Source organism: Pteronotus mesoamericanus, unplaced genomic scaffold (assembly GCF_021234165.1).
Source record: "Pteronotus mesoamericanus isolate MK-2021 breed Mesoamerican mustached bat unplaced genomic scaffold, CSHL_Meso_final scaffold_507, whole genome shotgun sequence".
NCBI classification, from domain to species: Eukaryota; Metazoa; Chordata; class Mammalia; order Chiroptera; family Mormoopidae; genus Pteronotus; species Pteronotus mesoamericanus.
Window position 1 is genome coordinate 4417487 of NW_026555319.1, and position 25201 is coordinate 4442687.

At 39.2% G+C, this 25201-nt stretch overlaps 3 protein-coding genes across 3 annotated transcripts; 1 reads left to right on the plus strand and 2 right to left on the minus strand.

Annotated features, from left to right (window-relative positions):
• Positions 1 to 315: 315 nt before the first annotated feature.
• Positions 316 to 7745, minus strand: GPN3 (GPN-loop GTPase 3). Its single transcript, XM_054594111.1, has 8 exons — positions 7614 to 7745; positions 5568 to 5676; positions 4553 to 4720; positions 3269 to 3393; positions 2387 to 2502; positions 2144 to 2240; positions 1520 to 1648; positions 316 to 925 (listed from the first exon to the last, which is right to left on the minus strand). The coding sequence occupies exons 1-8, from the start codon at positions 7659 to 7661 to the stop codon at positions 863 to 865; spliced, it is 855 nt and encodes a 284-aa protein (XP_054450086.1). The 5' UTR covers positions 7662 to 7745; the 3' UTR covers positions 316 to 862.
• Positions 7746 to 8335: 590 nt separating this feature from the next.
• Positions 8336 to 16206, plus strand: FAM216A (family with sequence similarity 216 member A). The gene is made up of 7 exons (XM_054594112.1): positions 8336 to 8523; positions 9828 to 9862; positions 11651 to 11772; positions 13723 to 13852; positions 13934 to 14123; positions 14624 to 14706; positions 15858 to 16206. The coding sequence occupies exons 1-7, from the start codon at positions 8432 to 8434 to the stop codon at positions 15971 to 15973; spliced, it is 768 nt and encodes a 255-aa protein (XP_054450087.1). The 5' UTR covers positions 8336 to 8431; the 3' UTR covers positions 15974 to 16206.
• A 1039-nt stretch (positions 16207 to 17245) lies between these two features.
• On the minus strand, positions 17246 to 25185 carry VPS29 (VPS29 retromer complex component). The gene is made up of 4 exons (XM_054594113.1): positions 25112 to 25185; positions 20421 to 20612; positions 17966 to 18201; positions 17246 to 17734 (listed from the first exon to the last, which is right to left on the minus strand). The coding sequence occupies exons 1-4, from the start codon at positions 25112 to 25114 to the stop codon at positions 17617 to 17619; spliced, it is 549 nt and encodes a 182-aa protein (XP_054450088.1). The 5' UTR covers positions 25115 to 25185; the 3' UTR covers positions 17246 to 17616.
• Between the last annotated feature and the right edge of the window lie 16 nt (positions 25186 to 25201).

Genomic DNA, 25201 nt, shown 5'->3' on the forward strand with positions numbered 1-25201 from the left:
GTTTCTTCCCAAATAAGACCTTCTGGGAGGAGCCTTCATTTGACAATGAGCCCAAAATAGCCTGCATTACTGTTTCTTCTTCCCATTCCTTTATCAGAGGCTTCCTTGTTTATGGTTAGTCTCAAGGGCCCAGCAGGTCAGCTCCATGACAATACGGTTTTGTCTGCCCAGCAGTGCTCCCATTTGATCCCCAGTGCCTGACACCCACCAGTAAATTGAACCATGTCAAGCTCTCCTACTTGGAAAAACTTACCATTCAAAAATTTGCCCTGGCTGAGTATTTCAAATTCTGAGTAATGAAACATTAGTGCTGTTTATTTTATTTATATATACATATTTTAAAGCACAGTCACTTTTCATTTTTAATTATACAAACAATACATTTTCAATGTAGGAAAACTGAAAGACAATAAATAATGGTCTTATTTATATCCTTACAGATTTTCATCTATGGACACACATATGTATATTTTGTTACAATAATTCCTGCCCCTCGAAAAAAAACCCTTCGAATATAACAAAAACCAAATAGAAAAAATAAAGGTAGACTGGTCTTAACTGTACCACAGATACTAATTTACATTATATACAAATCTATATGCATTCATTTCAACTTTTAAAATCTAAATCGATGCTCTCTAAAAATATAACAATAAAAGACTCCATTTAAAAAAAAAAAGACTCCACTTTAAACAGCAAGTTTCAGAACTAAGAACTTGATTCAGGTGTGCTGCTGATAAAGATCCAAGTATTATTTTTTTCATCAAAATAAACAGCTTTCTAGTATTACATCCTTTGAGAAAATGTTTTGCTGGTTCGGCCACAAATTCTTCACATACATAGTTACTTTTTAATAAACTTTTTATTCATTCTGGTGTTCCTGAAAATAGTCATCAAACATAGAAGACGACTCATCTTCATGTTCCTGACACAAAGGAAACAAAAAATACATTGATTTCCCTCAGTTAGACCTAGTGTGTGTTTATGTATTTTTCAGGTAATTCTCTGCAAGAAGCTAACGCCCCAGCACCAGCTCCAGGTGGTGCTCATAGGTAATAGTTAACAGTAATAGAAGGCATGACTGAAAGAGTATCTCCAGATATGTGATAAATGAGAAGGCTTATATCTCATTAGAAGAATTTCATACATGAGCTTACACTCATGCTGATTCTTAACTAATTTGCTGTGATAGTGCCCCACTGGACAACTATCGTTAGTCTTTTCACTGACATATGTGAGGGCAGCCCAAGTTCAATTGGATTTCACCTCCTCTTTGTATCCTCCCCAAGCTCTGAGTACAAAGAGACATAATTCAATAACATTCCCTCGATAAAAGACAGAGTCAAACTGGTATTGCTCTTTGAGCTCAGGTGTCAATTTCAGAGGTCACCCAGAAAAGCTCAGGGTATTGCCAGCACTAGGACAAAACTTAATTTGAATCCCTAGGATTATGCAGAAGACCAAAATATGTTGGCCAACATTTTTACCAAAAGCCAATAAATACCTTAAAACAAATTACCTTTGGTTCTTTAAATTCCAAGTCTTCTCCATACTGAATGGCAAAATCAATATGCTGTAACACAATGTTCATGCTTTCTTCATCTGACTGATCGTAAGGCAAAAATCGAACCATGCTATAGTCGTCAACCTATAAGTTGGGGATTTCAGAAAGGGTAATTCTGAAATTATACACAACATTTAATTTTCAACTTACATTTCAGTTTTATAACCATTTGTAATGATTAAACCATTTGTGGTGGGGAGGTAGTAATAGAGACACAACGGAAACTCAATATTCATTTTTCTGATCTGACTTACTAGAACACTCAACTTACTCCTTAACCAGATACTGTTTCATAGGCATTTCTCTGAATTCCACAACCACTGGAAATTTCAACAGGGCACAGGCAGTTCTGAATGCCCAAAATGGCTTGGAATAATGGACATGTCAGTTACTTTACTGGCTATTGCCAATGACTGCTTTTAAAGTAAACTGCTAACTAGCCAGCCCACAAGCTCTCACCGCTATCTCCCCTTTGCAAGGAAATAGGGTTGGACTGTGCTCCCATCATGGTGGTTCCTGACTGGACACTGGTGAACACCTGACCGGATCATTAAAAAAAAAATCACAAAACAAGCTTACCAGTCCGCATATAGCTTTAGTCAATTTTTTGAATTTTTTGCTTCTGAAGTCACTTGTAGAATCATCTAATAAAGAATACATGTCTGGATCTAGAAACCTTTAAAAGTGAGAAAGAGATTGATGAATAAAAGGAATAAATCAGGAACCTAGATTTACAGATGCACAGAACCTCACACATAAATGAAGCTTAGGAGGTTCATCTCTGCAATTCAAATCTGATGATAATGAAAGATAGGAACTTACTTCTCAATTTCCTTTTTAGCTTTCTTACTCAGCAGGTCCATTTTCGTCATGATGTTAATTTGTGGAATTTCTAAAGAGATCATAGCGCTCAGGGCTGCCAAGATGCCAGAAATAAACTAAAAGAGAAAACAGGAAAGGGAAGATGAAATCAACTAGTGCCAACAAAGTCCCCTGGTCTCTGCATGAAAGAGAGGTTTCTGCTCCTCATGGAGCAAAACTGGCTTAAATGAAAGAAACGCTAATCCTAAAGAAAAGATAGTCCAACAATCAAATGGCTGACCCTTGGTTTCCAAAGGTGACAAGAAAAAAATATGTAAACTTAATCTACGGTGACCACAAATATCAATTTAGATGATGTTTTAACCTTCTTTCCATTGAAAATTCCTTAAGTTACTAATGAGAAATAAAGTTTTAGATAGTTCATAGCCCTGACCAGGTAGCTCAGTTGGTTAAAGCACTGCCCCAATGTGCCAAGGTTGTGGGTTTGATGCCTGGTCAGGGAACATACAAGGATCAACCAATGAAGGCATAAATATGTGGAGCAACAAATTGATGTTTTCCTCTCTCTCCTTTTTCTCTAAAAATCAATAAATTTTAAAAGATTAGATAATTCATAAACTAGACAAATGATCCTCAGAAAATTAAAAATAGACATATATAATATGCATCTGCCTCATTTTTCTTGGTAAGTAGTTCTCCAAAATCTATATACCATAATTTACCATTTCAATTAAAATTACATTATACTAATTTAATAATAAGGGATACTATCTTACTCTAGAGTTCAGTTTGTGAAATGTCTAGAATTGTACAATGATTAAAGGAGACTGTCACCTGCTTGTACCCATGACTAAAATATCAACAACAGATTTATACTCAAACCTTGAACGACTCCACCATAAACTGGGAATCAACCAGAAAAACTCCACAGACTCGGAACTCCCACTGTTCTAGCTGCTGGACCAGTTGTTTCATCACAGGCAGGTGCGTATACAACTCAATCTGACCTACGTAAAAATCATTATGAGACTATTACAATCAGGAAATACATTAAATCATCACAGTACAGGGAAAAAATTTTCCCATAAAACAATTAAAAAAATATATATATATTCAATTTTAAGGGGTCTTACAGCCTCTGGGCACAATCACAAGATCATAAGGTTCATCACACTTTAGCTTTTGCCCATGAAAAGAGAGTGCTTCAAAGGTGTGTGTAGTTCGGGAACACTGATCAAGCCGTACACTTGATGTCTGTACTTTTCTGTGGGTGGATGTAAGTTCAGTTAAAAGAAAGAGGGCCCTAACTGGTGTGGCTCAGTGGGTTGGACATTGTTCTGCAAAGCAACAGGTTGCCAGTTGGATTCCCAGTCAGAGCACATGCCTGGGTTGTGGGCCAGGCCTCTGGCTGAGGGTGTGCAAGAGGCAACCGATCAATGTTTCTCTCACACATAGATTGTCTCTTTCTCCCTCCTTTCCCCTCTCTCTAAAAATAAATAAATAACATCTAAATAAATCAATAAAAGCAAAAGGAAAGAGTGAGAACCACAAATGACCAAAGCTAGGTTAAGCTCAAGCCTAAAACTCACCATTTGGCTTAAGAAGTCATGTGTGATTATCTGTCCCCTACCAGCCTCACTTCACGAGGTTTCCCTTTGTGCACTGTGTGCTTCAGCCACACTGGCCTTTTTGGTGCCTCAAACCCACATCTTCTGTCCTGCCCTGAGGCCTGCAACATGCTGTGACTTCTGCCTGGACCACAGTCCCCTCACCTTCACCCTACAGTCCAGCTTAGAGGCCACCAGACCAGAGGCCTCCCCTAACCTCCCTGCTGCGTGATCATCTCTCCACTCCTGCGGGGCACCTGTCACAAATGAATATTAAATAATCATTTTGGTGACTTTTGTTTATACTGTCTAGCACTGATGCTTGACTGTGAGCTCCTCGAGGGCAGAGACACTGGCTGCCTGGCTCTCTATGGTATTCCCAGTGTACAAAGTTAAGCACTTGGTAGCTCAATGAATGAACTAGGGCCAATGAATACAAGCTCTGCACCTTACTGCAGTGTGTATAGTTCAGAGCTCACTCCACTTTCTCCCACTGAGGAGAGAACCAGCATGCCGTCAAGGAAAATGACACCTACCTGGTGTCAAATTTCTGACCTACCTGGACAGTCAAAAAGGATGTAGTCGTCCTCTACATGGCCAAGACAGCTCTCTAGCCAGTCAAAATTATTGGCAAAGTACTCCATGCAAAATACCAATCCCCCATTGGGACCAAACCGCAGGGAATCGTCCTCCATCACATCATCCACTTCGATCAGTTCCCGGATGTCTGAAAAAGACAGGCAGGACCCAGAATTGAAGAGTGTCCATTTGAAAACTGTTATCCTCACCAGTGATAAATAACAATTATTGAAAAACTCACACATGTGACATTATTTCTGTACACAGCTATTCATTATTGTAGTGTCTGTGGGGACTAATTAAGTTATCATACAGCCAGACAACAGAATCTTAAGCAGCCATAAAAAGGAAAAGTTCTTTAAGTATTCGATCATGACACAATCTCCCAGGTGCACTGTTAAGTGAAAAGCATTAGAACTCTGGAAGAATGTCATTGTTTGTGTTTAAAAAAAAAAACAGAGACTCACAGTATATACATAATAATATACATTTTGATTTTATATGCATAGGTTCTCTGTGGAAAAACACCCCAGAGACTGGCAACTGGCTACGTTTGATTACAAGAAAAATTGTATCGCTCTTCTAAACAGAAAACCAGTTGTATTTATCCTAACATAAAGGTAACCATAAAGTTGAATAAAACTTTATAACTTTTTGTTCTAGCGAAATATAATTGCCTGTCAACACTTAGGCAGCTCATTCAGAGAATGATCAGCAATAAACCTGACTCACTGCAGCAGCACTAAGTATGAGAGGCACAGAAGGGGAGGGTGGAGGAGGAAGGCACTTCATACATGAGTGACCGAGAAAGGATACACACATCAACATAAGAGAATGTCATCAAGTGACATTTAAACTCATGCTGCTCACCATGAAACCAGGGGACCAGATGTAATCATTAATTTTTCAGCTTCTGTGTTGAGCGGCCAGCGCCCTGTGCCTCATCACCCCCTTATTTTTTCTGGAGGAGCGGGAAGGCTCTGCTCGGAACTCACCAGCCATAACAGAGTAGTTGAAGTGCTCTGCTGCAGGATCAAGGTTCACAACTTGAACAGACCGATTGAGGGCTTCACAGTGCTGGACCATGGTGGCACAGTAGGTGCTCTGCAATGTCACAAGGCGCAAGGCGTCAGGACAACTGCAATGTATGTTACCTCTTGCGACCCCTGAAGGACTCTCCCCACCCCTCGGGCAGTGTCCAGTAAGCACAAAAGCAGGCCCTCCTTGACCAAGAAGCTGACTGAAAATGGAAAAGGCACTGAGCTGGGAGTCAAGACGTCTGACTGGCTGCAGACCCAGACTGGCTGTGACTCAGGGGTGACTTTGGGGATGTGTTTTCCCCTCTCTGCCCAATTTTTTCATCTCTTTCTGGGCTGACCTCCATGACCAATAAGGCTCCTTACTGCTCTTTCATGCAACAAGCAGAATTTAAACAGAATACTTCTGGTTACATACTGCAGCATCTAACTCATGGAGCCTCCAGAATGACTTGTACCATCCAAACAAAGCTGTAGGCAGGGCGATCAGAGATGGTGCTCTGAGGACGGGTTATCTGAGCAGAGGGATGGGACTGTGCTCGCCAAGTCAGGGGGAAAACATTCTAAGGTGAGAGAACACTGAGGTCAATAAACTGCACAGAGGTGGCTATGGGTTTGCAACTTTTGGATTAGAGAATCCTTTATCACTCATGTAGTTGTGACCACACTATGTTAAAATCTAGGCTACTTGTCTTCTCCCCCACCCTTTATTTAAAGATAGGGATGTGCTGTGTTCAGTTTTCTAAGTGTGGGGACTAACATAGTACCTGATACATAATAAATCCTTGACAATTATTTCTCACTGACTGACTTAATGGTTGATTCTAAACTCCACAAGAGCACAGACACTTTGTGTTCATGTGCTTTGTTCAATAACACAACCCTTAGGGCCCAGAACACTGCTTGGGACAAAGATCAGAGTCAGGGAGATTTTTCTGACAGTTCAGCATCAAAAATTTACAGAAAGATACTTTCTTACACAATCAGTCTGGAAAGCAATCTAGAATAAAGAAATAACCTCTATCATGCTTTCTTATTAGTGACTTTGCAGATAGATGTTGGGTAGGCAAGTGCTGTATCACAGCCACATGTATAGCTCCTGCACCCAGATTAGGGCAAACTTCAGAACCATGTGTTAGTTTAAAGAATGAAGCCACACAACATCTCCATGGACTTGAGTGTTTCCCACACTCCAGTTATTTGACCATATCTTCACCATTCCTACCATATTTAAATGCCTCTAATATTATTCTCTTAATATTTGATGACAAGAAAAATTGTATCGCTCTTGTATACAGAAAGCCAGTTGTATGTATCCTAACCTAAAGGTAACCGTAAAGTTGAAAAAAACTTTATAACTCTTTTTGTTCTGGCTAAATATAATTGCCTGTCAAAAGCTCAGAGTCTAAGACCTGAAAAGGCTTGGGGATTTAAATAAGTGTTGAAGATACTAGCATTAAACCGGCAATTTCACCTCGATGCAAACTGAAAGAGAATTGAAAAGGGAGCAAGTTTTTCTCAATAAGTGATTCAATGTACATTAATGTCACGCCCATGTACCTCCTAAAATCTCCTCAAATACCAGAAATCTATGTTTCAAGGTCTGAGAAACAGTGGCCAACGAGACCCCTGGGAGCTAGACACGGCCGGATTCGGTAATTAGACAAAACTGGATTCCAGACGCAACTTAACTAAGCTGTGATCCTGGGCAAAGAACCTAAGTCCCCTTTTTCTGTAAAATGGATATAATAGGGCTTATTTTCAGAGGGCTGCTGTGGCAATAAAGAGGCGTTCAGCGTGGTATCTGGGGAATAAGTATACAATAAATATTAGCAATTATCATTATTCCCCTTTCAAAACTGTGACCAGCAGGAGCCTGAAGCCCAGGCTTCAGAAGCGAGTTGTCCAGGGTCTCAGGGTCCTCTTCAGGACCCGAACTCCCCCTGCCCCTCACGGCCTCTCACGAACTCAGACGTTGCCTTCCTTCTTCTGCCAAATCCTCACCTTCCCGCTGCCTGCGGGGCCCATGACCAACTGCGCATACCGAGGCATGTCTGCGATGCCCGGGCCTCCCGCCGCACCGCAACTACCAAGAGTCCGGTGGCCACGCTCCCTTCAGCCTTCGCGTGACGCCCTGAGTTCCGGAAACACGAAGTGCGGACCAATCACAATTCAACTACCGTTTACGCGTTCCGCGCTGCCCCACCTCCGGCTACGGAGCATCCCGCAGGTCAAATCCCGTGTGAAACGCGTCCTGAGAAAACTCCGGAAAGGGAGGGAAGTTGTGTGCGCGTGCAGAGAAGTATTAACAGTTGGCGGAAGTCGGTCGTTGGGAGACTGGCGAAGCCTGCTTGCTGTAGTGGTAACTGTTAACGAATAACGGATAATACGCAGCATTCCTGCGCCGGGTGCTTTAGTCTCTGGTTTGCGTACTGATTTTTGATCTACATGGTGACATTCAAGATTTGCAAATTTGCTGAGGGTTTGGAATAATTAAGTGGAAGGCACCTCCTGTTAAGGGGGCATATATATTTACTTTCCGTGACGCATCCGTTACACAAAACGATTCAAACGTGCAAGCACGCAGTCAACTAAACAACTCCCGCCCCTCCCTCACTTTAACTCCGGGATCGTGGAGCTGCCCTCCCCACTCTCCCGAAGCTATTCGGGCGGTGTCCGGAGCGCACCGGTAGGGGCTACAATCCGGCGCCTGCCTCTTCACCCCCGTTATCGCCCGACCTGACGCACGCGTGCTGATCCTGGAGGGGGAGAGGGGAAAGCTTTTCCCGCACACAGCTCCGGGTCCCGGCACCCGGGACGAAATGCCCGGCCAGGGTCCGGTGTCCGCCTGGACGGACTGCTGCTCTTCCGCAGAGCCGCCTGCAGCGGCCAGGACCGAGAGTGGCGACGGCGGGTGAGGTTGCGGGGCCCTGAGGGGTTAGGGAGAACGGCGAACGGCCCCGGGGCGTCATGCCCCGGGTTGGGAGCTGGCTGCTCCAAGCGACTGGTCCCCTGTGCACTGAAGGGAGAGGCGAGGAGAACCTTTGTTGTGGCCGAGGTGGAAAATATGGAAGCCGACTCATTGTTTAAGGGACTGGCTTCTGAGGAGGACGGTTTGGGGAACTGACAAGGCGGTGACTGCGACAGTCTCCTGCGTGCATCTTTCTGCCCCGAGGGGGCGCTGCGAAACCTGCTGGGGAAATTGCGGTCTGGCCCCCGGACCTCTACAGAAACCCGGGCGAGGGAGGTGGGGAGACTGCGGATAGAGTCCGGAAAATCGGTTCCCTGAGTGTAACATTAGCCACCTTTATGTCAAGTGGGGGTTCATAACCGTCAATGAAACACATGACTGTGAAGATTAGAGGCACTTTGATCCTGACATTCTCTTCACACAGAAGTTCCTTTCTTCATAAACCTACTTTATTTTGAGCAGGTTTTTACTATTATTTCCTGGATGCTGAAGACAATTAGCCGCTGAAGTCACTGCAGAAGGCAGGACCTCCTCATCCCTCTCATCAGTTATTCCCGAGCTGTTCCTCTGCAATTCAGCTCACAGCCAAGGCTCCGGCTGCACTCGTGGCCTTTTTTTTTTTTTTAAGTTTAAAATATGTGGTCTTGTGTTTCTGTTCTGTTCATCAGTGTTTAGTGAAGTGCTGGATGCTAGTATATTAGGAGATGAATGAACTCTTGCTCATTGAATAGATTGAAGGAGGGAGGAAGGAAGGACGGGTGTTATGTCTTAATTTGAGGAAAGATAAAAAGAAGTTGCACAAAATTAAAAACATTGTAAACCAACTTAGTTCTAGTACACCTTAATTACATACAATAAACAAGGTAGTCTTTTCCATAGCCAAATTACTTAATTAAAAATAAAGACAACAAGAATATATTCTGGATAGCACAGAAGCCCAAACTACTTTATTGAAATCAATGTAGGAATTACAGTAGATTAGGAGGGTATAAAAGTAAGACCAAACCTGCCTTAAAGTAAATCCTGTCTAATATGGTAAAAAAAATCTTAATAACTCACTTTGAATAAGCCTGGAGCCATTAGGATATAACCAGAATTACAAGAGAAATTTTGCAAGACATTCTGATGAAAAGTATAAAGCATATGCAATATTGTTCTTTATTCATTTAAAATACTTTTTTAAATGCTTATAAAGCTGTCAGTTATTACCTATTATTTACATGCTTTCTTTTTTTTTTTTTTAACAGATCAGCTGGACATTCTTATTACCAGAATTCCAAAGGTACTGGTGAATAGAGCATATAAAACAGAAAATACCTATAAATAACATGGTTCAGAGAAGCCAATTTTGCTATAACTACTCACACAATGGAGTTTTAAAAATAGGCGTTATTAGTGTCCCTTGGTGAACTTAGTCTTTAAGATTTGTCAGAGAACAATCAGCAGGTTCTTTGTCTCCCTTTAAGATATCTTACATCAAGCATTTTAAAAACAGTATTTCAAAATAGCAATGAATCTGAAAACTGTTTATAACTGATGTTGGTTGAAAAGCACAGAGCACAGCCTGGGGTCTATACACAGACTGATGGGGAAAATTTTTAATTGAAAAACTTCAAAGAATGTAAAATGTTTTTCAGTGCTGCTGTTTTCCTCTCACTCAGAGTAAAGAACAGAACTGCTGGAGTGAGGAGGGTTAGACCAGGTTATGACACCCGTCTCAGAAATATTTATTATCAGGGACACAAAAGATACATTCCTAGATAATTAACCCACATTTATGACTTGAAAAAGGAATTAAAAAAAAATAAACTTTTGAAATGTTCAGTTGGTATTCACTTTATTATTATAGTTTCCAAAATTATGATTTAAGAGCCATAGTAACAATTTCCACATGGCTTTCTATTTGTTGGCAAACTAGCCATTTCTGATTTGCCCAAATCTTAAATAACTAAATTTAAAGTTTAATATGTAAAATTATACTGACCTTTGTTATCATAATATTGAAACAAAACTGTGTTTCATTAATTCACTTTGCTAAGTAAAAACTTTTAACTTAAGATCTGTCTTGCCAGCTTTATTTGTAATAGCTCAAAAGTGGAAACAGCCCAAATGTCCATCTACAGGTGGATGTATAATCAAATTGTGGTTTTTACATGCATGCAATGGAATATAACCCAACAATAAAAAGAAAATATTGTTATACTCACATGGATGGATTTCAGACTAATTTTGTTGAGTTAAAAAGCCAAACAAAACAAAATATCAATATATACTGTACATTTCCATTTATATCAAACCCAAGAAAATACAACTAATTTATAGCGATGTCACAACAGTGGTTGGGGGTGAGGAGGGGAAGAGGGAAGTGTTACAGAGTTATTTCCTGATGAAATTTTGCCAGATATGGCCTTACCCCTAACTGCTACTAAAGTTTATACCCTACATTAAGTTACTGGTCTCAATATGTCTGAAACTGAAAGCTAGTTTCCATTCTCTTGGGAAGATATCTCAACTTTTTAATTTTCATGGAAAGATTATTCTTTCAGTCAACCCACATCAGTATTTAAAACAATTAGATAACTGAAATTATGTAAAAAATAGTTTTGATAAATTTCTGCAGAGTTCTTTCTTTTAACACTGTCTCATTAAGGAATTGTTTGTGTTGTTCTATCTTGAGTCTAATACAGAATAGAATTTTTAAAGTATATACTAAAGTCAAATGAATGATAAACTTTTGTTGTAAATCTTTAAAGTGCAAATCCTGCATGTAAATCCCTGTTTAGTATGATCTGACATACAATAAACTAAAAAAAGTATGAGTTTGTATCTCAGCTGAGTTCAAAATAATGTACTCCCTATTTCATGGTACATATACAGTAAATATATTTATAAATATCTTAGATTTTTGTGCTTTACAACCAAAAGACATAGCATATAGTTTCTTCATATTTAACACTGACTCGTGCTACTACTCCAGGAAAATCATTGACACACGTAAATACATAGATCTTAATAATGAATTGGTTGAACTGATCTTTTTCATGAAATTCACGTAATTCCTTGCCTGTAGATGGAATCAAGGATGGACCCACAACGAATTCCCACATAGTCAAGCTACAAGACTTATGGAAAACACCTCAGATTCAAACAGTTCACATTCCTAAATCAATTACAGATGTGTCCTTTCTAAAGGTATGCTAACTACCTACAAATACTTTATTTAAATACCAATTATCTTTGTATTTATGGCTAAACTTTCTTTTTAAAAGGATTTTATTTATTTTTAGAGTGAGGGGAAGGGAGGGAGAAAAAGAGGGAAACATTGATGAGAGAGAAACATCCGATTGGTTGCCTCTCATATGTGCCCCTGGGGACCGAACCCACAACCCTGGCACGTGCCCTGACCCATAATCCAACTGGCAGTCTTTCACTTTGCAGGATAATGCCCAACCAGCTGAGCCACACCTGGCAGGGCAGGGCAGGGCTGAACTTTTTATTGAAGATAGGCTACTTAGAGCAATGATTTTGAACCTTTTTCATCTCACAGCACAAAAACCAATTACTAAAATTCTGCAGCACACCAAAAAAAAAATACACCTTTTGCCGATCTGACCAAAAAAAAAAAAATAGATATAATTTTGATTCATTCACACCAGACAGCTATTGCTGTGCTGGCCATTGTCAGTTTTGCAGGGGTATCTGAACTTTTGGCATCTCTAAGCCACACTGGAAGAGGAAGATTTGTCTTGGGCCACAAATGCACAAACACTAACAAAAACAAAAATATCTCATAATGTTTTAAGTAAATTTATGATTTTGTGTTGGTCCACATTCATAGGCATCCTGGGCCACATGTGGCCCGTGGGTCATGGGATGGACACCCCTGAAAGGGAAAAGAGGGCAGTGCTCCTGACTAAATAGGCAGGTATTGCAAGTTTTAAATATTCTAGTAGCACACCGGTTGAAAATGGCTGACTCAGAGGGTAAGGCACTGCTGAAGACAAGGTACACCCAGCATTTTTTATAGGGGTCTTTATGTATCTGTTGGGCAAACCATGAATGCATGGATGATTATAGATTCCATATCATAAAGAGTTCTTTCAGGGCTTCAGATCTGATGTAAGACACTTTCAGATCTTTATACAGGAAACTCAGTACCCCAAACATAAAGATGCTTGAGGAAGGTTCCATTCTAGAGATGGAAACCCAACCTCATAAAGATTTTGCTCAAGGACTACAAAAGTAGAAGCAAGCAAGTAAAGAAAATGGCAGTGGGCCTTTAACACAACTGTTGTCCTGTATTACCGATTAAAGATCATAGCTGCCAAAGTATGCTCTCCAGAACAACAGAAAAGAAAGTAGGCTTACTAAAGATTTGTACCAACTGGTAAAGTTTTTCTGGCCAACATTTTGAATTTTCTCTGAATTATTACCTATCCAGTTCAGTAAATCCTGTGTGTGGATATATTGTTTGCATATGTGCATATGTAGTGGAATCTTACATTTCAGGCAAGTGTTAACTTCTAAAATCAGCAAGTACAATGAAGATCTTAGTTAAAATTACTGATATGAGAGACCATCAGACTATCCCTCAGTCTGTCCAACAGTTATTCTTCTGGTGCTAGAAAAGATTTTCTTCAAACTGAGTAGAGTGATTGGGTTGCTTTTAGATCCTACACTACATAGAAGATGAGATGCCCACACTCACTGAGAGGCACATGGGAATTAGGACTCACTGACTAGGGTGGTGAACACACAGTGCAATATACAGATGATGTGTTATACAATTGTACACTTGAAACCTATATGATTTCATTAACCAATGTCACCACAATTAATTGAATTAAAAAAATGCATCACACACACACACACACACACACACACACACGACTCACTGACAGAATAGCAAATTCATGTTTTCTTTATGCTTCTAGGGCAGTGGTTCTCAAACCTCACCGGGCATGTGCATCACTTGGGTGGAAGTGGCAAGCAGAGTTACTTGCACTGTTTAAATGGCTGTTTCTTTCTCTTCTTGGGCAAATTAACAGCTGAATTTGCTTAAGTTGAATGTACAAGTGGTGCAACTCTGTCAAACACTCATCCTTTGGGATAAAAGCCTGTAAGACTTGTTCTCTCTTTTAGCATCCAGACCTCACCATAGGCCAGAAGCACTATCTGTGCAGCATCTCGAAGATCTGTAATGTGAACTGTCTGAGGGTGTTAATGAAGAGGCAGTACATGCATATGATCCAGCACAACTCTCAAAAGCCAGGCAGGTGCACCTTCAATTGGTTTCTTGCTATTTGTTACAAGAAATGAGGGGGTCTCCTAACAGAGGTGATTTGTATGACAGGTGTCCTCACTCATCACAGGAGCCGCCTCAGTTCCCGTCACTCCCAGAGGCATTATTACCCCTGCACGACATGGCGACACCAGCTGGAGAGAGAGGACTCAGGGCCCTCCGACACTGCAGCTGCAGCTGCACCTGCACCAGAAATAATCACACAGCATTCCCTTTGGCGACCAGGGAGAAACAAAGGAGGGTCTGTTTCTTATTGTTTAAAAGAAGGAGAATGTACCTCAATTTTATTTGAAGGGTAGCTAAATATTAAAGCTTGTGATCTCTATTTTCATTTTGCTAAGTTCAAAATAGGTTGGACAAGAAGCACAAAAGGCTTACGATCTCTTTACTGAGCTGAGATATGCCACATCTTTTAGAGCTTATTTTGTGGAATTATCAACATTTCCTGCCCTTTGCAGTGATTCCCACTGAAAGTCAAAGTAATTTCAAACACTTCCAAAAGGAGAATCATATGATTGCTTCTGCACAGGGGAATACTACAAACAAAAAGGGAGGAAAAAAGAGATAAGCTTAATTATTCAACCTGCACAATAGTTAGCTTTGCATTTCAGGAGAATTCAGGGGCTGAAAGGGTCTCTGGTAATGCTGGCAGCTTAATAAAGAGAATTGGTGAAGTTTTCCACATGTATTATGCAGCTGTTACTTTGCTGGTTCCAATTAAGATACTTCTCTTTCTTACAGACTAAAAACTGGATCTATGTCTAAAACAAGATATAAGTCTCTGAAGATTTTTAGAAAACCAGGAAGACTATTAGTGCAATCAGGTAAATGTAGAATTTTAAAAATATGCATTTCTAAACATCTTATGCTTAAAAAATAAACCCCATTTAGATTCATTTCTCTATTACAGAAGACATTGAAAATTTAGAATGTGATTTGCTTTTATTGCTACAATTAAACAGGAAATATATTTCTTCTCTCATTTAAAAGAACAAACTACCCAGAGGAGTAAGATTCAAAGTATTTCTAATTCTAAATAAAGGTATGTCAAGGTCAGAGACTTAGAGAATTTATCAAAACCCAGACTCAATAAACATGACTTTTCCAAGCCATAGCACTTCTTTTATGAGGTAGTGTAATTTTGGGATGGACAACATATTTTGTGTACCATCAGGTAAGTTACAAAAGGCTGTTATCACCAATACCATTTTAATATTCAGCAAACCAGTGGAAGCATGCCAAGCAGGTAACAGAGCAACTCAAACCCAGAGTTGAGAAGAATCAATGTAAAAGATCCTGCTACCCCCAAGACAGGATACCACAAAAGGAAAGACAAAAAGGAAGAACCAAATGCTCAGAAGTATTCCTCAGAATTGATAAAGTGGAAAGAACTAAGTAGAAGTTAAGTAACTTCCTACTTACTACCACAGTGAGTAGGGAAAGGGACAGGAAGTGGGGAAGTTAAGCCTTCTGAACCAGTTTCCGGTTGCTGTCTGATGGCACCGCTCAGCTCTGCTCTGAATACCATGCCAGGCCTATCCAAGCAGTGAAAGGAATGGCAGGGGTGAAGATAAGTCTGGTTCAAAAAGAACAGCTGGAGGAAGCCCCAGATAGGGGAAAGGTCCCTGTGGTCCCCAAGAGGAGAGAGATGAGAAGGAAATTAAAGAACATGGAAAGTGCTGAAACTGTAACTTCCCTCTAACCTTGAGTTCAAAAAGCAAAAGGAAAATAGGACCTAGTAAGAGAATTTGCTATATAATGACTTGGCTAGAATACAATACTAGGTATCTTATTTTAGAAAGTAAGTGATTTGGTGGAAGGGGAAGTAATTAAGTTTTAAAAATTACAGGCAATCTTTTTGCTAAAGGTATAAGGTAGGTCATTTTGAAGGTGGTTCCTATATACATATCTCAACTTTCAGGATAAAATACAATTTTGTTTCCAAAATATAAACTCTTTTTTTTGTTGTCTTCAGTTTCTACAAATGATTTTGAATCATACATGAATGAAGAAAAAAAGGAAGATTTACTAAGTAAGTGTATGCAATCAATGTCAATTGAAGAACAGGGAGAACATCTGATGTTAACTTGATGATCTTGTCTTGTGTATTGATGATATGCCAAAGGTAGAGGTAGAGGTTGTGAATTGTGCCCTCTCTCTACATTTAGGATAATATTGCTATACACCATTAAGTCATTAAGTAATTTTGGTTTGTTCAGACACTTTTACAACAATGTAATTGGTTTGATGTAGTTCCAATGATATTTGTGTAATAAAGTCTGTGTAATATATGCTTTTATTTCTAACCTGATACAATTAAAATTTTTGGCACTTAAACCGAATTTTTTTTTTTTATTCTGACAAATACATTGTGTATTTGTTTTTATGATTACAGTCAGTCCTAAAACACCAACATTAGAATACCTGACAAGTATTTTCTTGATTGGGCTGAGGAAAACTCTTGAAATATCTTAATACGGCAGAGCATTTATTTTTTAAAGGTTTTATTTTAGAGAGAGAAGGGAGAGAGGGAGAGAAACGTCAACATGTGGTTGCCTCTCACGTGCCCTGAGCTGGGGACCTGGCCTGCAAACCCAGGCATGCGCCCTGACGGGGAATCAAACCTACAACCCTTTGGTTTGCAGGCCAGCACTCAATCCACTGAGCCGCACCAGCCAGGGCTCATTTAATAGAGATAACACGGTGGCTTGCAAAGCAGATGCTTAATAAGTACTTGCTGCTTGAATACAACTTAAAAATGGAAATTTTAATTTGCCCTATTTTATGAAAATTGCCACAAAAACACTTGGCCTCCCAAACTAGAGTAAGTTAGGAGTAGATGTACTAATGAGAGGATTCTTTGCATTATTCTTCCCTTCTAAACGTGTTCAAACAATTTTTTTTGTTCAAACTTGAAAAATAGGAATAGGGCAATTTTTTAAAATGTTATTTATTTTTAGAGAGAGGGGAAGGGAGAGAGACAGAGGGAGAGAAACATTGATTTGAAGAGAGATCTTTTGCACGCCCCCAACTGGAGACCCAGCCCAAAACCCATGCATGTGCCCTGACTGGGACTCAAACCAGCAATCTCTCAGTTCACAGGCCGGCACTCAGTCCACTGTGACACCAGCCAGGGCAGTTTAAAGGAGCAGTTTGAAGAATCTCTGCTGATTTACTATGTCCCTATGACAACTGATTTAGAAAGAGAAATCCGAGTCCAGCACTATGATTCAGAAGGTTGTAAGAAATGAGCGCGCTCTGCAAGGGCATCTCGTCCATCTCATCACTTCAATCCTTGTCCACAGTTTTATTTGGTCTCTCATTTTTATGGTTTTTAAAAATCAAAACAGTTTATCGAGAAAGTATAAATGAAAAGTAACTTTATTACTGGAGAAGAGAAAAATGTATACAAGAAAGTCCAGATTCCTTTTCCTCATGCACTACTTTTATAATAAAGTCCTAAATATCAACTTTGAAGGTATTTACAAGGATAAATTTTTCTTAACGTGACCATTTACTGTGTGGTGGACATTTTTTTCATAGAAATCATATACTTAAACTAAATATTCTTAATAGTTTACAAGAAGCTTAGAACATTGTATTAACAGAAGATGATGTATTTTACTGCAAAATATTATAAAAGTAATACAATTTTGTGGCTCTTAAATGTTTAATTACTTGATTTGAACAGGGAATTAAAAAAAAACAAAACAAAAATCAAGACAGGCCTGGCTTTAGGATTTTTTGTATTCAATTCGTTCTACTTTCACATCATCTCCAATTAGCTGATACACATAAGTGACAACTGTGGAAGCCTGGATATCCATCAACACAAATGAAGGAATAATGTTTCTGGAAGAAAATATAAATAATGTCAGTGTTTTATACTAAAAAGCCACAGCACTATAAATTTCAATTTAAAATGATTTGGATTCAAAGAAAAATCTGGTTGTTACATATTAAAAATAATAATCACCAAAAAGGCTATAATTATTTAAGTGGTTGCATTTCTTTTATGAAATATCACACATGCAATTATTAAGTTTATAAAACCCCCAAATTCCCAAATTACATACTACTCACGTTTCCAAGGCATTATACGCTCCAGTGGCAGAACCTGGGTTAATGTAGAATTTATTTTCATGCTCAAATGCTTCAAATTTGTGTGTATGTCCTGAGATAAGAATGTCCACATCAAACTGCCTCTGCAACAGGGCTAAGCTGGCCATATCTCCCCATGGAATAACTTGGTGTCCATGGATCAACCCAATTTTGAACTGCCCAACAGTCACAACTTTCTGTTCTGGATAATTCAGATTCTAAAATACAAAATTGACGTAAGAAAAATGTTTTAGAGATACCAATGTTTAAAAAACCTGCTTTTATTTATTTTTCTAAAATCCCTACCTGAGGATAAGCTTATTGATTTTAGAGGTAGAGGAAGGGAAAGAGAGAGAAACATTGATGTGAGAGAGGAATGTGGATCAGCTGCCTCCTATACACACTCCAGCTGGGGATCGAAGCCACACCCTAGGTATGTGCCATAACCCGGATCAAACCCCCCCTAAGTATGTGCCCTGACCTGGATTGAACCAAGAGCCTCTTGGTATACAGGATAATGTTCCAACTAACTGAGCCACCAGACCAGGGTGGAAAAAAATAACAAAAACCTGCTTTTAAATATTTGATCTCATGGATTTTTTGGTCCACAAACAACATACTGATGAAGTATCTGATTTCTTCTCAGTCTCTAAGGCTGTAACTATGCTCAGAACATAACTGCAATTTCCATTCAATTCCTTCTTGTGTTTATTTTTATAGAATGTGGCTTCTTTTGAGCATGCTGTAGAAGATGATAATTCCCCCAAATTTGTGAGTTCCTCTACCTAAGAATCCTAGGCATATGACCTGTAAGCTAGGGTGTGTTTAAATTATACCACAGGCTTCAAATAGTTAAATGGATGGCTGAAAATGATGATAGTTAAAACACACAGTACTCTTAATATCAGGCACTATTCTAAGGGCTTTATAAATATCAAGCTACTGAATACTTACAAATAATCCTAAGAGGAATGTTCTACTCTGACCCCCATTTCATGTATGGAAAAAACTGAGGCACAGAAAGGTTAAAATAATCTGCCAAGGTCACACATTAGTAAGTAGTTGAGCCAATATCCAAACCCTGGTACATGGTTCCAGGGTCTGTGAATTTAGCAAATTTGTAGCAAAAAGTTGAATTTTTTCAAAAAGTTGAACACAAACCCCTAATATTTTTAACATACCAGACCTATATTCTAAATGTTGACAAGAAGTTTGCCCCTTCCCTGCTCATACTCGTGCCTTTCATCTCTGTGCCATGTCTAGTTAACCCAAACTCTTTTTAAAATCTACTGGGGAAAAAACCTCCCAAAACTATGGTCATTCAGTTTGGTATAAAGGAGCCCCATTAAAAAGCACCAATGAAGTTAAATAACTTATGAAAAAATTTATATTTCCAGAAACACTAAATAAACATTTCATACTAGTATCAAATGTATCACTTTAAATCATACAGTGTTAGTAACTAGCAGGGGTCTTAAAAGTCGTCTATTCCAATCATATTCACATAGAAGGAAACTAGGGCCAGAAAGAGGATGTAACTTGCCTAAAATCTTATTTTTAATTATTGAGGAAATTTGGAACCCCAGAACTTATTTCTTTTTTAAAATCAGGTTTACTGAGGTATAACTTACATACAGTAAAACTGTTCTTTTTAGTGTACAATTCAAGGGGTTCTGACAAATGCATAGTCTTGTAAGCACCACCACAATCAAGACATAGAACAGTTAGTTCTATGACTTCCTCAAAACTTCATCTCCCTTTAGTTAACCCTTTCAACAGAAAGTCACAGCAGGGTTTTCAAGAGATTAGTGATGTGATCTCCATGTTAAAAGAGTCACTCCTGATTGCTAGTTGGAGAACAAGGGGGTGGGGCAGAATCAGGAAGTTGGAATAAAGGAGTGATATGGTGTTTGGAACATGGTAGTATAGGTGGTAGCAAAAAGTTCATAACAAAGAATTTATAAAGTAAATGACAGTACTACAAAAAATAGTGACAAAACCATTTTGTATAGATTCAGTTAGAACAAGTAATATGTTTATTAAGCAGTCTAAAATCAGTGATTTTTAAACACGAAGGGGTATGTATAATGATTTTACATTTGGGAAATAAAAAAGGACTTTTAACAGTTGAGAAACTGGTCTAAACGATAAGACTTTATATGTGAGAATCAAGAAAAGGAAATAATGGGCCCTGGCTGGTGTGGCTCAGTGGACTGAGCACCAGGCCTGCGAATCAAAAGGTCACCAGTTCAATTCCCAGTCAGGACACATGCCTGGGTTGTGGGCCATGTCACCAGTTGGGGACTTGTGAGAGGCAACCAATGTTTCTCTCCCTCTCTTCCTCCCTTCCTTCCCCTCTCTCTAAAAATAAATAAAGTCTTAAAAAAAAAAAAAAAAGAAAAAAGGAAATATTGGGAAGGAAAGGGATATACATCACCTCATCGAAGTCTCCTCGCACAATATGAACGTCACCAGCCAGAGTCTTGAGATAGTCATAGCTCTCTTTGGTGCAAAGATTTCCAGTGCAGAGAATGTGCTGAATCTTTCCTGGTACCAGCAGTTTTTTGAACTTAGCCGGCAAACTGTTGCACCGGTGTGGGATGTGTAGGTCTCCTAATACCAACACCAACTTTAAAGTGCCAAGGTGAGACAAAGTGTAATGTTAAGCATGATGTCAAAACAAGATACTCTATTCTAATAACTCCTATTTTAAATTAATCAGATTCCAGAATATGAAAGAGCAGAAGTTATTCCTTATCATGACCATTTAAACAAATATACATATCACATATATATAAATGTACTCTGTTCTAAATCAATCTTTTTTAATTTGATCACAAACAACGATGCTACACAATACATATCATTCTATTGAACAAGAATAAAATCAAACTTTCTAAAGTGATTCATTTACAGACCTATAAATTACACTGAATAACAAAACTGCCAAATGAAAAATATATTACTAGGCCCTATGGAATCTGGAATTTTCGAAGGCTAATATGGTAACTCATATTTCTGCAGTTATAATGTAAAATAATATGTATTGATTCCAGGCACATTAATAAAGATAACTGTGAGAAATGTAATAATAGAGAAAAAAGTTAATTCTATACTTTATGTTTACTAGGCTGGTAACTATTTTAAGGAACATTATCCAAAATTTGCAATATTTGCTACTTAAAACTATTAGCTACATATTACAGAGGAATTAAAAACAACCTATGTTTCAAAAAGTTTCAAAAGGGCAAATGTGTGCTTTTGAATTATAATCTTCATCTTCTCTTTCTTTCATAATTAAAAAGCCTTACTGTCACATATTCATTACCTAAATTGCTCATGTACCCTCAGTTTAATTTCCAAACTTGAAATAACATTTTCACAATCTTTCGTATGCATTAGAACATTAAAAAAAAAAAGAGAGAGATCAGCTAAACAAGTGATGGATTTATCAAGAGGAACACAGTCTCACATGATAAAAATTCTTAATCCTGTAAAATTTTAATTTTAAAGATTTTACATACAAACATTATTTCAGTTATTTAACAGGATAGTGTCAAAAAAGGTCATTTAAAAATAACATATGCCCTCCTGCCCTGGCTGGTATGGCTCAGTGGATTGAGCACCAGCCTGCAAACCAAAGGGTCACTGGTTCGATTCCCAGTCAGAGCACATGCCTGGGTTGCATCTGGGCCCCCATTTGGGGGCATGCCAGAAGCAATGGATAGATGTAGCTCTCACATGTGATATTTCTCTCCCTATCTTTCTCCCTCCCTTACCCTCTCTCTAAAAATAAATAAAATCTTTAAAATAAAATAAAAAATAAAAAAATCTGCCCTCCAAAAGACAATCAATTTCTTCATATTGATTAGTATAAGCACCTATGACAGAATATTTCCCAACAGATGTCTCATTCATAAATGTACGTGCCCTTTGACTGCTTTTTAAAAAAGCACAACTATTCCTTAATATCAAAGAAAACATTAAATATCTAAAATAAGATAAAGCAGAAAATGGTGTTGTCGCTAGACTTTGTAAATTGAAATTAATAAAAAACAAAATGTGCGAAATTAAGATTGTTATCAAACCAAGCTTGATTCATTTGCAACAAATGTAAGAGTGATTACAAAGGAAAGGAACTGTTATCAGAATGTAGAGTAACTGCAGTAAAATTAATGTGCTTTTAAAGAAGTTGTTAAATAAGTTTCTTCTTTATAAAGAGTAGATTCAGCTGGTATTTGCTCAAAGACTTATATTGTTTCAAACAGATGGATAAAACATCTGTAAAACTAAAAACCACCGTGAAGTTTCCACCTTCACTGGTAATCAATACAAAAGTACCTGGAGATAGAACAATCTTCATCTTTTGAGGGGGATCCCTTCAAATATGGATTGAAGTACATAGTTAATGTGGGAAGCTGGCATTTGAGAAAAAGGTAACAAGTAGACTTCTTTATAAAAAAAGAAAAAGAATAACCTCAAACTCATGAAAGGGTATATTTCTGCTCAGGTTGAAAATGTTTGGGGCTAAAAATGAATGATCTGTTCAATCTTAATGAACCAGAAAGAGCATTAGTAAGACATGATACTTTATAATGATTGACAACCTAAATTCTCTAATGTACTGTGGACTATGCCCATGTGCCCAAAGTATCAACATTCTAAAGATATATAACTGTATGAATGACCACACAGCAATTATTTCAAATTAGTGAGGATCCTAAATAGGACTCTGGTTTCCTGCAGGTGACAAAGTTATAGGGGAAATAGTGTCACAAAACAAATGTCATACTTATGGGGTGCCCTTGCCCAAATTCCACACTTTGACAGTTCAGGTTAGACACAGCTTTTAAGACAGCAAAAGATTCTGGAAATGGCAGTCTTGTTAAATTCAAACAAAGAACCAACCCAATCAAAGCATAGAAATTTGGTTACTCCCTATCTGATGAAGACTATAAAAGGGTGAAAATCCCAGTAATTAGACACCCAACCACCATTATTAGGAGGAGCTAAGAGAAGAAACTTACTCTGTGCCCAGCCTTAGTGGAATGAAGAAGTTGATTGCAGACAGGGGGAATGAAAAAAAAGGGTGAAACATGACCAATGTTAAAAGAAAGCAACAAAAAGAAACAAACCAAAAAAACAAACAAACAAAAAAAAACCCATATCAAATGAATATGCAAACAATTGTTAATGATTTCTGAGTGTTATGAAAGAAAATGTTAAAAATCAGCTTTGCTCAAAATACCAAAAGAACCATTTGCTGTATTTTAAACGTGACACATCGCGCATGCACACACAGACTTTTAATAAATTTTGCCTTGTCAATGTTTTCTTTTCCAAACCTTATTCTCCACATTGACTCTCATCCCTTTCATTTTCCTGTTTTGTTTAGAATAGTATAAGACAATTCAGAAAATTCAGCAGTCATAGCTTAAACGAAAGCTAACGTTTCCTAGATTCTTATGGCCTATTTACTCCTCAAGTATATTGATTTTAATTCTCTTATGTTAAAAATTCTAGTTGTAAAATTATGCTGCAGTTAGGTCATTACTTTGAACAAACGATCTAACACAGCACTATGAATATCAAGTGATGAAGTCACCAGTTAAAGATGATAAAAACTAACACATTCCTCCAGATGAAAATGGACCTTCCCCACCCGATTTTGCTGCCTCTGGACTCTTGGATACTTCTAAATGTTGAATGTTTCTAGTCTCCTTTGCCAAATAAAATGCTCTTAATTATAAAAGAATCAGCTAATGCTAAATTTTGCCCAGTTCTTTCTATTTAACATGAAAAGTGATGCGCCAGTATGACTACCCTAAAAAAGTGTTCACCTCTCAAAAAAAAAAAAAACTTCAGAAACAAGTCAGGAAATCCCTTCTTCTCCCAGGGATCACTGTCTCACAATTACTATAAAATGAATTGCTCTAAACTGGAGTCTGTTTATAAGCAAAAATCAAAAGTGGGATTAAGGCTTTTTGCATTAGATAAAGAGGTACAGACCATAAATGCTTGTCTCGTCTACAAGCCACCTCAAAGGCTACGTTAGTCACAGAAGTGTGATAATCTTAAAAATGCTATGGACATCGGTCAGAAATTAAAGTTCCTATATAGTTAAACCTCATCAACACAAATACCAAGATAATCAGAGCTCCTTTTGAAATTGTTAACTTTTTAGGGGGTCAAGTGCACCTTTGAAAACTGATTCCAGCTACGAGCCCTCACCAGTAGCAGCTCCCAGAGGTTTTCTGTAGGAAGGTCTTAGGCGCAGCAACCTATCGGGGGTGAGAGGGTGCCGGGCCGGGCCGGCCCTGAGGCAGGCGGGGGCGATCTGATGAATGAATGAAGCGCCCCAACCTACCCCGTTAGCGCCAACGCTAGCCCTTTACCCAGAAAACCGTGCATATTCTCAAATTTTTCCAAACAAGTTCAAGGAGTTCACAGGCTAGTGAAAGAATCCTAATCTAAAGGGTCGTCAGCATCCTAGGTAAACAAGTAGTTCCAGCAATTCCAAGAGCCAAAAATGCAGTCCTTCCAGAACACACTGCCACAGTGCAATGGCAGCTGCACGTTGTCTCAGGGGCGAAACGGATCACGTTTATCCCCTTTCCTTAGGTGGTAAACTACACTGGGTGGAGGAATTCTGCTCGCTACTTCCCGTTTTGAATCCAAGCAGCAAGCCTTCGCCAATTGAGGGGTGGTTAGCCCGTACACCCCCACCAGCGGGAGGTGCTTTCTGCGGGGAAGTAGGGAAACGTCTGGAAACGCAGGGGGACCGTGCCACTTTCTCGGGGACGGTCGAAGCACAGAGCCAAAGGCCTTTCCCAGCTCGGGCATGTGGGTCTCGTGACGGGACTAGCAGCTGAGAGGGGTCCCTTGTCCCCTAGTACGTCCTCCGGCCTCTGGGGCGCGGGTGCAAGGCCAAAGCCGGCTGCACCTAGAAGTGGCCGCTCCCATGTCTCCCTTTCCTCCCCCAGGGCCTTCCCCCCGCCCGGGCCCGGGCCGCGTCCGCCCAGGCCTCCAGGATCGCCCAAATCGTCGCCCAGAGACTCCCAGTGGCTCTCTAGGACGCAGCACCCCGGCCCAGAGCCAGGCCTCGTTCGCCGCAGCTGCCATCCTCACCATCCTGTCACTGGGCTCCGCTCAGTCACCACAACCGCCGCCGCCCTCTTCCTCACACTCCTCGGCGACCCGCCTACCTCGCTTACAACC